The sequence below is a fragment of the Sarcophilus harrisii genome, chromosome 2, assembly GCF_902635505.1.
Source record: "Sarcophilus harrisii chromosome 2, mSarHar1.11, whole genome shotgun sequence".
Lineage (NCBI taxonomy): Eukaryota > Metazoa > Chordata > Mammalia > Dasyuromorphia > Dasyuridae > Sarcophilus > Sarcophilus harrisii.
The window spans coordinates 208,703,963-208,716,284 of NC_045427.1; the positions used below are offsets into that span (position 1 = coordinate 208,703,963).

At 38.3% G+C, this 12,322-nt stretch overlaps 1 protein-coding gene across 3 annotated transcripts; it reads left to right on the forward strand.

Moving 5' to 3' along the window:
* Positions 1-236: 236 nt before the first annotated feature.
* ODC1 (ornithine decarboxylase 1) lies at positions 237-8,098 on the forward strand. Of its 3 annotated transcripts, XM_031951299.1 has the most exons (12): positions 237-630; positions 3,537-3,669; positions 4,216-4,348; positions 4,535-4,708; positions 4,857-5,029; positions 5,303-5,437; positions 5,530-5,611; positions 5,855-5,938; positions 6,456-6,618; positions 6,705-6,817; positions 6,905-7,119; positions 7,618-8,098. In XM_031951299.1, exons 3-12 carry the CDS (start codon positions 4,247-4,249, stop codon positions 7,760-7,762), a joined length of 1,386 nt encoding a protein of 461 aa, XP_031807159.1. In that variant the 5' UTR covers positions 237-630; positions 3,537-3,669; positions 4,216-4,246; the 3' UTR covers positions 7,763-8,098. The 3 variants fall into 3 exon arrangements, with proteins under 3 accessions (XP_031807159.1, XP_031807157.1, XP_031807158.1); XM_031951297.1 differs by having other exon boundaries at positions 6,705-7,119; XM_031951298.1 differs by lacking the exon at positions 237-630 and adding an exon at positions 1,189-1,366 and having other exon boundaries at positions 6,705-7,119.
* Positions 8,099-12,322: the final 4,224 nt, after the last annotated feature.

Here is a 12,322-nt window from a genome sequence, read left to right on the forward strand (position 1 = left end):
CTTGAGAAACTGCTCTATGTGCAGAAGCGCGCTCAAGGAACCCCAAGGGCGCGCGAGGGGGCGTGTTTAAGGGTTTGCGCGCGCTCCCGCCCGCCCAAGCAGGGGGAGTCCGAGAGACTGCCCGAGGGCTTGCACCGCTTAAGCTGGGGCGTGAAACTGGGGAGGGAGGCGGGGCGGAGGGGGGCGCGAGCCTGGCGCGCGGGCGGGCGGGGCGTGCGTACTCAGGGCCATATTCAAATACGTTGACGTTTAACCGCCCGCCTCCCGCCTCCTTTTCCCACCTCGTTCTTCTATTGGGTGCAGCTTCTGCCTCCGCCTCCTCCCGGACGGAACCGATCGGGGCTGGTTTGAGCTGGTGCGTCTCCATGACGACGCCGCCAGCGCTATAAGTAGCCGTGCCGCGGCGCCGTCGGGCTTTGTCAGACCCCTTCAGCCTCCGCCGCCGGTAGCTCCTCTGCCACCAGCTCTCGTGCCACCTCGGGCCGGCGGCTCGGCGCGGCTCCTCCAGCTGGGCAGGAGGCGGCTGAACGGGGGCGGAGGTTGGGGGGAAGGCGCCGTAGCCGTCGAGTTCCGTTCATCTTGAGCAGAGCATCTCCATGGGGTCTGCCCACTCCGTCCATGCCCTTTAAGGTGAGGGATTGGGGGTGGGGAGGCGCCGCTCTCTGTCCCCGGGACAGCACCTAACTGGCGCCTGTGACGGGTCTGAGCGGCCACGTGTCTCCGGAGCCGGTTCCGTTCTCCGGTCGGGGAGGGACGTGGCGACTCCTAGCCCTGGGAGGTTAGCTGGTGGGCGAGGCGAGGGAGGACCCTACCCCATCCTCCCGGGGCGGGTGGGCGAGACCACCCCGGATGCTGCCGGGAACCGGGGGGGGGCGAGGAGGGGAGGAGGAAGCGGTGGTTGAGACCACCCTGCTATCGATGTGGGGGGAGCCTATAGCTAGAGTGAGGCGGGAGGTCCGACCCACTCCCCGCGGACGGATTGGAGTTGAGCATCTGGGGACCCCCCCCCCCCCGGACCCTGCCCAGGCCCAGCTAGTGCGGCAGGTAACGGACGCTTTTGGGGTTTGATGGTTCTTCCCGGAGGCGCTTTCTTACACTACGCCAGGCCCGGAGAGGCGGGAGGGCGAGAGCTGCAGCTGTCCTTTCACTTCTTCTTTTACCTTCAGTTGTAGGGACGTTGAAGGGGGGCTGGCGATAGGAAACTAAGCGCTCCAGATTAACCCTTTTGAATTCGTCTGTGGTGCGCTGCTCGGGGACTAGTCCTGTAGAGCGAACTCGGCCCCTGTACTCGCTGTGACCTTCCCCTCGGGTCGTCGCGTCACGCTCTCCCAGCTCCGTGCTACTGAAAGCAAAAATCAATCCACAGGTCCGTTTGACCTGATTTGCAAAGACTGTGGGGAAGGGAGGGTCCTTAACTTAAGGTTCCCTTTTTGACAAGGTTTTGTGACCTTAAAAATGACCAAAGTCATTTTAATTTTTTCCTTATAGAAAGCGAAGTTAATTCCAACTTCAGACTTAGTTTAGTGTTAGAGATCCTATTAAATCTTCTGATCGGTTTTAGTACTCATTTTTATGTGGTAGTTGTGAGGAAGTGCTTGTAAGCCATTCTGTAGCAAGTATAAGCTGTGATAATAAATGATTTCCTCTGTGTTTTCCAGCCAATCTTGCCAACAGGTGGCCCTTTTTCGGATTATAGCCTTGAGACGTCTTTCTTTTTTCTTGCAGGGGGAGGAGGGTGTGTATCAAGTGGTTGCATGAGTATTTTACCTGATACAGAAACTTGTTAAAAGAGTTGTTCCTGTCTTTACTAATACATCATGCTGAAATGGCCTTGTAGTTTTGATAAAAACATTGAGCTAAAATGACCTGAGAAATAGCAACTTCCTTAGTTGGTGTTGGCTAAAGTTTTCTTGGTTCGTGAATGGTAATTCTATAAAGATTTAGAAGTAGACATGAATACCTTAAAGACTATGGAATTTTAAACCCAGAAAGAGACCTTAAAGCTATCTTGGCTAGCAAAACTTGTGCTGGTATCGGACAATAATGAAACAAAATTCAAAGTTGACAGCTGCGTTTAAAGTTATAGATTTTCAGGAACATTAAGCACAAAAGGTATTAAATTTCAAGTAAAATTTGGTTGTGAGACAAATTTGGGTCTGCTGATCTCAAAATGCATATTAAATATAGTTCAGAAATTGATCAAAGGGTTAAGGGGACACATACCTGTGAGTTCATTGATATGGGGAATTTATGAAAGTGAAGGGACCTCTCAAGTGGGGAAGAGCTGGTTAATATTTAAACCAGCCAGCTCTTTTTATAACTCTTGCCATTACAACTAAAAATGGGTTTTTGCATTTGCCTGATTTGCCTATATTTTTGGTTAGATGGGAAATAAAGAAGAGCACTTCAGCTATTAAATATAATATCTTGCATATCTTTTATCACAGACTTATGTACAAAGGCTGAAGGATTAGACCATTTCAACCTGAATTTGAAGTTTACCAAAGTTTACAGGGGAAAAAAACAATCTTTAACTAAAACCTTGTTTTTGTTCATTGATTGTTTTCACATAGCAAAAATGAACAAGTTTTGTCAAGGCTGGAAGAAAATTTTAAGATTGTATTTTAAAATGCTGATTTCAAATACTCTTGGTCTATTTTTCATTTACTCATCCATTTTTGTGAAATGACGCCCCAAAGAACAAATGAGTCTAGCAAATTGTACCCTAATTGCTGTTTTATTTTTGTTCATAAAGATTAGAATTGGCAACAAAGTTTTTTCCTATAAACATTGAAAAATCTTTCATATATTCTGGTGATAGAATCCCAAAATAAATTTTGTAGAAAGATTTTTGAAGAAGGTAAAGGTAATGGTGTGTTTAGATATCTATTATTATGATCAGCTATTAAAGAGTAAAGATTACTTTCTTATTGCAAAGTTACCAAAAAAAAACAAAACAAGGAAACAGTATTCTTGAAATTAGTTTGGTTCAAAATTGCATATTAAACTTAATCTTAAAATTGTTCTACATGTAATTAGGGATAGACGTTTTGAGGCATTTTGATGAAAATGACTACTTTTCAGAACTTAAGCTATAAATTTCATTTTGGTTTTGGGGGTTGGCTGAAACATTTCTAAACGGCGAATTGGGTGTTAGAAAAGGGCAATTTGGTGTGCATCAAAATTTCACTCATCAAAACATTTTGCATAAAAGTTTTATAAACAAGTTTTTGTAATCTGAAATTGAATTTTATCTATCCCTAGATGTGTTTTGAAGAACCATACATATATCATTTAAAAAAAACTGAGGAAGTAAGACTTGTTTGAAACTTAGCTAAAAACTACCTGTGTGACTTTGGACAAAAGTACTTTTCTCTGCCTCACTTTAGGGTTTCGCTAAATAATGGTTTCCCTTAAAATTAACATCAAAAGCTTTTTATCAAATTAAAATCAAAATCATTGAGCCTCTGAAAACTAATTTATCATGAAGGATATATATGATCTTTTGAATTGTACATTTTGTATGTCTTTCACAGAGAACGTCCAGTGCAACAGCTGTACTGAAGGGACATTTGTAGCCTTGTATTTAACAGGACTTTATCCTCCTGGAGAAGCACCTTTGGTGTAAAGCTGAAAATTGTCTTTAAATTCCATCTTTTAGTTTTCCGTGTAAGTAAAATTTTTGACATGCCATTTCTGGGTTTTTATTTGCCTGTGGCTTTGTTTTCTCTCCTCCTCAAACCCCCCCAAGTTGAAATTCATGCTTTTTAAGTCTTAGCTGTGATACTGTCTTTAAACAACCTATATGTACTCTTCTGCCTTTGACATTCCTTTGTATTATCTATTGTAGGCAGCTAGGTGTCAGAGTGGATAGAGTATTGATTGGATTTGGAAAATTCACCAGGAAGAGCTGAATTCAGATTTTGCCATAGTACTAACTAGCTAGTTGACTCCCCTAATTTCTCTGAACCTGTTAAAATGAAATAGGTGCTATCTCCAGGGCTGTTAGTGGGAACAAATGAGACAATGTTTCTTACAAATAGCTATTATATAAATGCTTGCCTATTTATTTTTATCTACAATAGATCTTTTTTTTTTTTTTTTTTGAAGTATCCCTGATCCTTTTGTATAATGTTGTTGTTTCAAATTGAATTTTTAAAGCTTTTGGATCTTTAATATTCAGACTTGGATAAATTTTTGCTTTTCCTACTATAGTTTGTTGCACTTTAAAGAACACCAAGAAACCATGAACAACTTTAGCAATGATGAATTTAACTTCAGTTTCCTTGATGAAGGCTTTACTGCAAAGGATATTCTGGACCAGAAAATTAATGAAGTTTCTTCTTCTGTAAGTATTAAGCTAAGCATATATTAAGTACAAGAAAAAAGCCAAAGTTTATGTTTCTAAAGAACATTAATAAATGTTTAAGTCTTAGTCACTTTCTCCTGTCTGGGATCATTAAATAGGGTAAAGTAGATATAAAAAAATGACTTGAAGAAAGGATAACTTAATCTCCATACTAACTTATTTCAGGATGATAAAGATGCCTTCTATGTTGCTGACCTTGGTGACGTCCTAAAAAAACATTTGAGATGGTACAAAGCTTTTCCTCGAGTAACTCCTTTTTATGCTGTTAAATGTAATGACAGCAGGGCTATAGTGAAGACACTTGCTACTATAGGAGCAGGATTTGATTGTGCTAGCAAGGTAAGTTTTATTTGTATATAGTAAATTGCTCATATCTATTTTAAGTATAGAAAACAATCTTAAAAAATCCTATGGCTTAAGTAGCCTCTGGTATATTCTGGGTTTTGTTCATTCCATTCTCATAATAAATTGCTTCTCTCTTCCCCAGACTGAAATACAATTAGTACAGAGTCTTGGGGTGTCTCCAGAGAGGATAATTTATGCAAATCCATGCAAACAAGTGTCACAAATTAAGTATGCTGCCAACAATGGAGTACAAATGATGACTTTTGATAGTGAAGTAGAGCTAATGAAAGTTGCCAGAGCTCATCCAAAGGCAAAGTAAGTATTTAACTATTTCAGTATTTTAGGATTGGATAATTCACTACATAGCTTACATTTCTGTAGATATACTTTAGTATCTGGGTTGAAAATAATCCCATCAATCTTGACAATCGCATTAAAAAATGTTTTTGTAAAATAGGATAAACCATCTTATTTAAATATAAATATGTGGTAAGGTGGGATTTCAGAAATGATAAAATTTAAAAAATTTTTTCACTTGAAACCTAATAGTGTTGGTGAAATTTGACTGAATTTTACTTGATCCACTAGGCTTGTTTTGAGGATTGCCACTGATGACTCCAAAGCTGTCTGTCGGTTAAGTGTTAAATTTGGTGCCACTCTCAAAACTAGTAGGCTACTTCTTGAGCGAGCAAAGGAACTGAATATTGATATTATTGGAGTTAGGTAAGCTCATTTATTTTGGAATTTTATGGGAAGGTGTTAAAATTTCCTTTTTTTCCTTGGTCAGAAATAAGTGAATAATATTCTTTTCTTAGTTTCCACGTGGGAAGTGGTTGCACTGATCCAGAAACCTTTGTCCAAGCAGTTTCTGATGCCCGATGTGTCTTTGATATGGGGGTAAGTAATAAGTAATAGGGTTTTACAGGGATATAAAAAACTCTACCATTGCTAGTCCGCAGTAAAAAATTAACTACAATTGTCAAAATAACGGTGCTACTTGCCCTAGCTTATTTAATTTTGATATACCACTGAAAACTTGGAGCTTCTTAAAATGTTTCACAAACACTATAATAAGATTATAAGGGTGTCTGGGACAATGGTGAGCTATGTTGTGTGACAGTTTAATTTCTTTGACCATAGGTGGAATTTGGTTTCAACATGTATCTTCTTGATATTGGTGGTGGCTTTCCTGGTTCTGAAGATGTAAAGCTTAAGTTTGAAGAGGTATTTAATTCTTAAATACTTTTAAAAAGCTATGTAGGATTACTAGGAAAGAATTTTCAAGTTTCAACCCTGCCATGATATACTCTTAATTGATCTTTGAAATTTTGCAGAGCTTCATTTTTACTTTCTCTAACTTCGGTTTTAATATGCATGACTTGATTTGTGAAGGTTTATATCCAAAACATTTCTAGTGATATATATATATAGGCACTTGGGATTGACTTGCCCAGGGTCACACAGCTAGGAAGTATTAAATGTCTCAGGCCAGATTTTAACTTCAGGGCGCTGGTGCCCCTGATTAGTTTTTGGAACTGGAACTTCTTCACAAACATTAAAACACTTATTTTTGTGTAGAGTATAAGTGTCTGGGAGTAAGAATATAGCTCTATTATTTGTTTTGGAATTTAGAATTCATTTTAAATGGTAGTGACCCCTATGCCATGGACAATTAGTCAGCAATAAATAACTTGTCTCCCAATTTTCCTGTAAATAATTCATGGTTTATTCTCTCACTTAGATCTCAAGTGTAGTCAATCCAGCATTGGATAAGTATTTTCCTTCTGATTCTGGAGTGAGAATTATAGCTGAACCAGGCAGATACTATGTTGCATCAGCTTTCACGCTTGCAGTTAATATCATTGCCAAAAAACTCGTATTAAAGGAACAGACAGGTTCTGATGGTATGTAACAGTCTATAGTACTGAAGTAAATAAGCTTGTTTGACTAATACAAAAACTCACTAGGATTTCCTTTTTCCCTTTTGTAGATGAAGATGAGGCAAATGACCAAACCTTTATGTACTATGTAAATGATGGAGTATATGGATCATTTAATTGCATCCTGTTTGATCATGCACATGTTAAACCTATTCTACAAAAGGTAATTCATTTAAGAAATAGGACAAGTAAAGGGCTGGGTGAGGGGGCGGCATATAGCTTATGTTCATGTTTTGGTTTTTTCCCCCAGAGACCCAAACCAGATGAGAAGTATTATTCTTCTAGCATATGGGGACCAACATGTGATGGCCTTGATCGTATTGTTGAACGCTGTGATTTACCAGAAATGCATGTAGGAGATTGGATGCTGTTTGAAAACATGGGTGCTTACACTGTTGCTGCTGCTTCCACTTTTAATGGATTCCAGAGACCCACTATCTATTATGTGATGTCTGGGCCAGCATGGTTAGTTTTAAGGTTGATTTTACTACATAATAGTATAAATGACAATATATATACAAAAATGGGGTAAATGGATACCTTTCAGGATTTGTGTTCTTGGAAAAATCCTGGTATTAAAGAAATGGCTGCATTAAGAGATTTGCAACTGTATTTGCCACAATACAGTTGTGGGGGGGGGGGGGGGGGGGGGGGGGGGGGGGGGGGGAGAGGAGGGAAATATAGGAAGCCATATTGTCAGAATAGGATGGCGAGGTGGCACAAGTGGGATAGAATGCAGGGCCTATAGTCCCGAGAAATATTGAAATTCAGCCTCACACTTTCCTCATTTGTAAAATAAATTGGAGAAGGAAATGCCAAACCACTCATCTTTGCCAAGAAAACTTAATGGGGTCACAAAAGTCAGATGCAACTGAAATGAGACATATACAGTATGACTTCTTAATAATTCTGCTTCTGTGTCTCTCAGGCAATTCTTAATAATTCTGCTTCTGTGTCTCTCAGGCAATGTATGCAACAAATGAAGAATCAAGGTTTTCCCGCAGAAGTAGAGGATCAGGATATCAACACTTTGCCATTATCTTGCGCTTGGGAAAGTGGAATGGAACATCACTCGACAACTTGTACTTCAGCTAGTATTAATGTATAGAAGCTGTTTGTAGCCATTAATTGCAAATTTAGCTTGAATTAGAGCATTTTGGGGGACCATTAACTTAATTCCTGCTAGAGTTTTTAAATGTTTTAAGAAATAGGATTGGCACAAATGCAACAATAATATGGAAGACGTAAGAGATGGGGTCACACTTATCTGTGTTCCTATGGAAACTATTTGAATATTTGTTTTATATGGATTTTTATTCACTTTTCAAATATGCTTCTAAAGATTGCCCCTAAGCTGCTAAGCAAGCATTTGTAGCTTGTATAATAGCAGAATGGGATTGAGCTTAGTGTTGTGACCTGTTTTAAAATAAAAGTATTGAAATAATTAGGTATTGGGAAATTCTTATGGTCATTCAAAATATAATCACATTAAGAGAAGTAACCATGAATACTTCTTCAATTGAAGGTTTCAGCCGAGGATTTTATACTTGTTGGGAGATATATAGGGAGTGGATAAAATTTGAACTCCCATTGTAGTGGTCCAAGGTCCAAGGTATTTCTATTTACTATTTTAAGGTCCTGTACTTGTCAGGATGAGTGCAATTCTGTCCTGCCATTTTTGTAAGTTATGGTTAGGAAAGAAGGCTATCAAGATTGAGAAAAAGCTATCAAGTGAAAGGCTAAAGTAGAAGGATAACATAATCAAGACATAATCAAGTGAGGTACTTAACTTCCAGCCTTTTTTGCTACCAGAGTCATTCTAACTATAGGTCAAAACATTGTCCAAAGCCAATTGACTATTATCTAATGTCTAATGTCCTTGCATACTTTTTGAGGTAATGGGACAACTTTGACTGAAATTATCTTTTAGCTAAAACAAAAGAAAATGCATCAAAAGAAAATGCATAATGACTACATCATTGCCTGCTTAGACCTTAAACTCCATTTCTTTCTCTCCATTCTCCCCGTTTTTGCTACTGGGAAATGAAGTATAGTTGCAAATTGAATTAGGAATGTATAAAATGTCAGTAGTGACATCAATAAATTCAAAGCAATAATTTTTTTGGTGTTGTAGGTGTTTACCCTTCATTGCATCTTATTTCTCACTTCCTATTTTCAATTTTTAGTGAAGGAAAACTAATTCTGGACTAAACTCTAAATCAGTTTCCAAAATCCAAACTTGGGCTTATAAAAAACAAACTAGCAAAATATATTTTTAATTAATTTAATTAGGTAGTACTTTAAAGCTTATGTATTTCACATAGTAGAACCTAAACAATTTCCCTACTAAGTCCTAAACTCTTTAATTTGCCACTCTTTAGCTTTATTGCCACTTAGCCAGATAATTACATGGATGTTAATGATAGAAAGCTTTTTATCACTGGACAACAGATAAAATGTGATTGAGCAGAATTTTAACAATGATGTTGAAGACCTGGTCTTTGGACTGTGTTTAGGGAGCAAGCAAAAGCCATCATTTGGCTACTCCAAGAAAAACAATCTATTTCCACAAGGAGTTTTTCAGAACCTAGGTAGTCACAATGCACAAATCTTCTGAAAAAGTATTGGGCAAATCTGGTGGTGGCCTTTTATCCCTAAGGATCTAGAGCAATTAGCAAATTGAATTGCTGAAATGGTTTTAATATTCTTCTGCCTCCATAAAAATATGTATTGAGCCAGAGAGGAAACAACTTTGTGTGGCTGGGTTAGGTCAAAGTGAGTAAGCTAATTCAGGTAGCTAAGTTAACTGAGAGATATGGTCTGCTTTATCGCCCACTGGGCCTGAAATCAGGAAGTTAAAAATCTACAGACCCTAGCAACTTACAAGCAGTGGGAATTGTCATAAATCACTCATACATGAAGATGAGAACAAGGGATGGGTTTTCATGAACACCAAATAGAATAAGAACTCAAAAGAGAATAAGAACTCAAAAGGACTCTGAAGGGGAATGAGATCGAGACAGCAGGAAGGTTGCTTTGACTTGCGTGTCTGGCCATCACTAAAAGTCAGCTAATTGTCCAATTCAATCCATCCATTAGCAATCACTATCTTTAATGCTATTTTATAAGGAGTTAAGTTAAAGGAAATCGATATGGATGCAGAGGATGGAAAGAAAACACTGAGGTTTCTTTTATCTTGACTATATCTCTAGGATCCAGCTAGTTCCATTACAGATCTTATTTAGCCTTAGTCATGTAAATTTGCCTTTTAAAAAGAATCAATTCATTAATACAGGCCCAAGAAAATTTTAAGCTAGAAATCTGAATTTCCCTAAAGATCACATGACATTACTACAGGCAGAATTTGGACCAGATTTCCATTTTCCAGTTCTTTCTCTTGCACCATTTATAAATTATCAGAAAGCTATGTCATTGGAAATGGTCCTGTTGGCCAATCAATCTTCAACTTTGTTTCCTTATTGGTCACTCCCTTTTGGAATCGCCTGGGCTTAGGAGTATAGTTTTGTGCATGTGGAAGAAAACCTCTTGTTATTTGCAAAGCATTTCAGAATTTACAAGATGCATTTCATTTAACAGTGAAATGGGCAGGGCAGAGGATATAGTTCCCATTTTACTGTGAACCTAGGCTCTGAGAAGCAAGTAATTAATTTGTTGAAGGTCACACTGAGCTGAGACTTCAGTCCATGTTGCTTTCATTTTTGTAGGTATCTTGGGAAGATCATATGAGATAGTGGATATTCAAATGTATTATATCATTAGGTCCTCCTTGTACTCACTGCAAAGACAACTTTTTCTCCAAATATAAATCCAAAACAGTATCGGACTTGTCCAATTCTAGGGATCGAGTCATTCAATTTTTATAAAGTACGTGGTAAAGTACATGGTAGGGCATTCGTTGCCAAAGTTGAAGATAAAATTGCCTTCCAAGAAATATATTACCATTATTTTGAAAGAAAGGGAAAGGTGAGGCAGAGAGAAAAGGAATAAATAAAGTCACTGCCTATGGAAATTCACTGATGGAACTTTGAACTCACTGAATATCCATTGGATAGTTTGCCGAGCTGGGAGAGAGCTTAATTTGGGGAAAAAAACCACAATAGGATAGCTGAACTGTCATTATTTAGCAAACTAAAAAAATAATGCATGTATTATGTTTGTGAAGGAAATAGGTAATATTACCAGCACAGCATTAAAATCTTGGGGTGGGAAATTGTAAATTTATTATAATTTCCTACCTTATTGCACTTGTTTGCTATTTTTGGGCCTCATGGTAAAACATGCTACTACCAGTTGAAGAGGATCTGAGTTTAAATCTTGTCTATTGCTGTGTGACGTTGGGCAAATTACTTCTGGATTTCCATTTATTTGTTAAATGAACAAATTTAAATGACTAATAAGATTTGCACAGCTTAGAAAAGTACATTAATGTAAGGAAACACTGTTACATAAAAGTATTTTATAGCAGTCCACGGAATCTTTGATTTAGAAAGTTAGAAGGCACTTACTCAGAGGTCAACTATCTTGTCCAAATTTCTCATTTATAGATAAGGAGATGAGTCAATTTAAGTACTTTGTCCAAAGTCACACAGAGAGCGATAGAGGTGGGGGTTGGTTCTAGTTAATCATTTCAAAGGGGCATATTGAGGAAGACCCTTTGCAAAGTATAAAGTGCAGTGATAGGACACAAGTCTGCTTTTTGGGGCTTGTGGGACTCATGAAATCGGCAGCACTGCCACAAGATACCACTAGGTGGCAGGATAATATTGTGATTCTGGAATCTGAAAATGACAAATGATAGGATTTTTAAGAGTTAAAAGAAACAAAAGTTATTAAGAAGGGTTCCTATACCTATAGAAAGATCTTTTCTTAAAAGCTATATGAGGCAGGTAGTAAGGGCTATGCAGTTCTTGCCCATTGTTAAAATTTAAGGGTAAATGTATATTTACACTGTAGAACACTAGAAGCCAGGACTCGATTTATTGTTTGTTCATTATCTAGACCCAAGAAAGTGGTAGATAAAAATGTTAATAATGCAAATTAAACTTAAGTATGTCATGCAAACATTTTCCCAGAGAGCCTGTTGTTAAACATTTACCAACATAATTTTACAGATAAGAAAAAAAGTTCACTGAGGTTAAATGGCTTGCCTATTAAGTAAAACTACTAAATGCTGGAACCATGATTCGAACCTAGAATTCCAATGACTTTTCTGCTACCCTGAATTACTAATAACACTACCTCCTACTTTTCCAGATGAAGATATCTCATTTTATCGATGAAAGGCTGATAAATTTTCCCAAGTGCATATAGTCAATGGTACAACTGGGGTTTAAATCCACTTCCCTTGACTCCAAATCAACTACACTGATACCTCAGATCACAAATGGCTTTAAATACCAAAGAAGAATTTGTATGAAAGGGATTTGGATGGAAAGTATTGGAGGGGTTGACTTTGGCAAGGTGACGTACCCCCTTGACCAACTCTTCAGATGAGCCTAGCATATGTAGGGTCAATAATCAGCTGCTGCTTAAAATCAGAGGTAGAAAGTTACAGCAAAGGAATACTGGACTGAAGTTGGAAGAGCTGGATTTCAAGTCCTGGCTTTAGCACTTTCCTACTGGAAGACCTTGGATCACAAAGACTGGA

Bases quoted from the DNA above. Each gene is read 5' to 3' on its own strand.
- ODC1 (XM_031951297.1), top strand. From the start codon at position 4,247: ATGAACAACTTTAGCAATGATGAATTTAACTTCAGTTTCCTTGATGAA. The intron at 4,349-4,534 runs GTAAGTATTAAG...AACTTATTTCAG, and splicing joins TTAATGAAGTTTCTTCTTCT to GATGATAAAGATGCCTTCTA. The intron at 4,709-4,856 runs GTAAGTTTTATT...TCTCTTCCCCAG, and splicing joins GATTTGATTGTGCTAGCAAG to ACTGAAATACAATTAGTACA.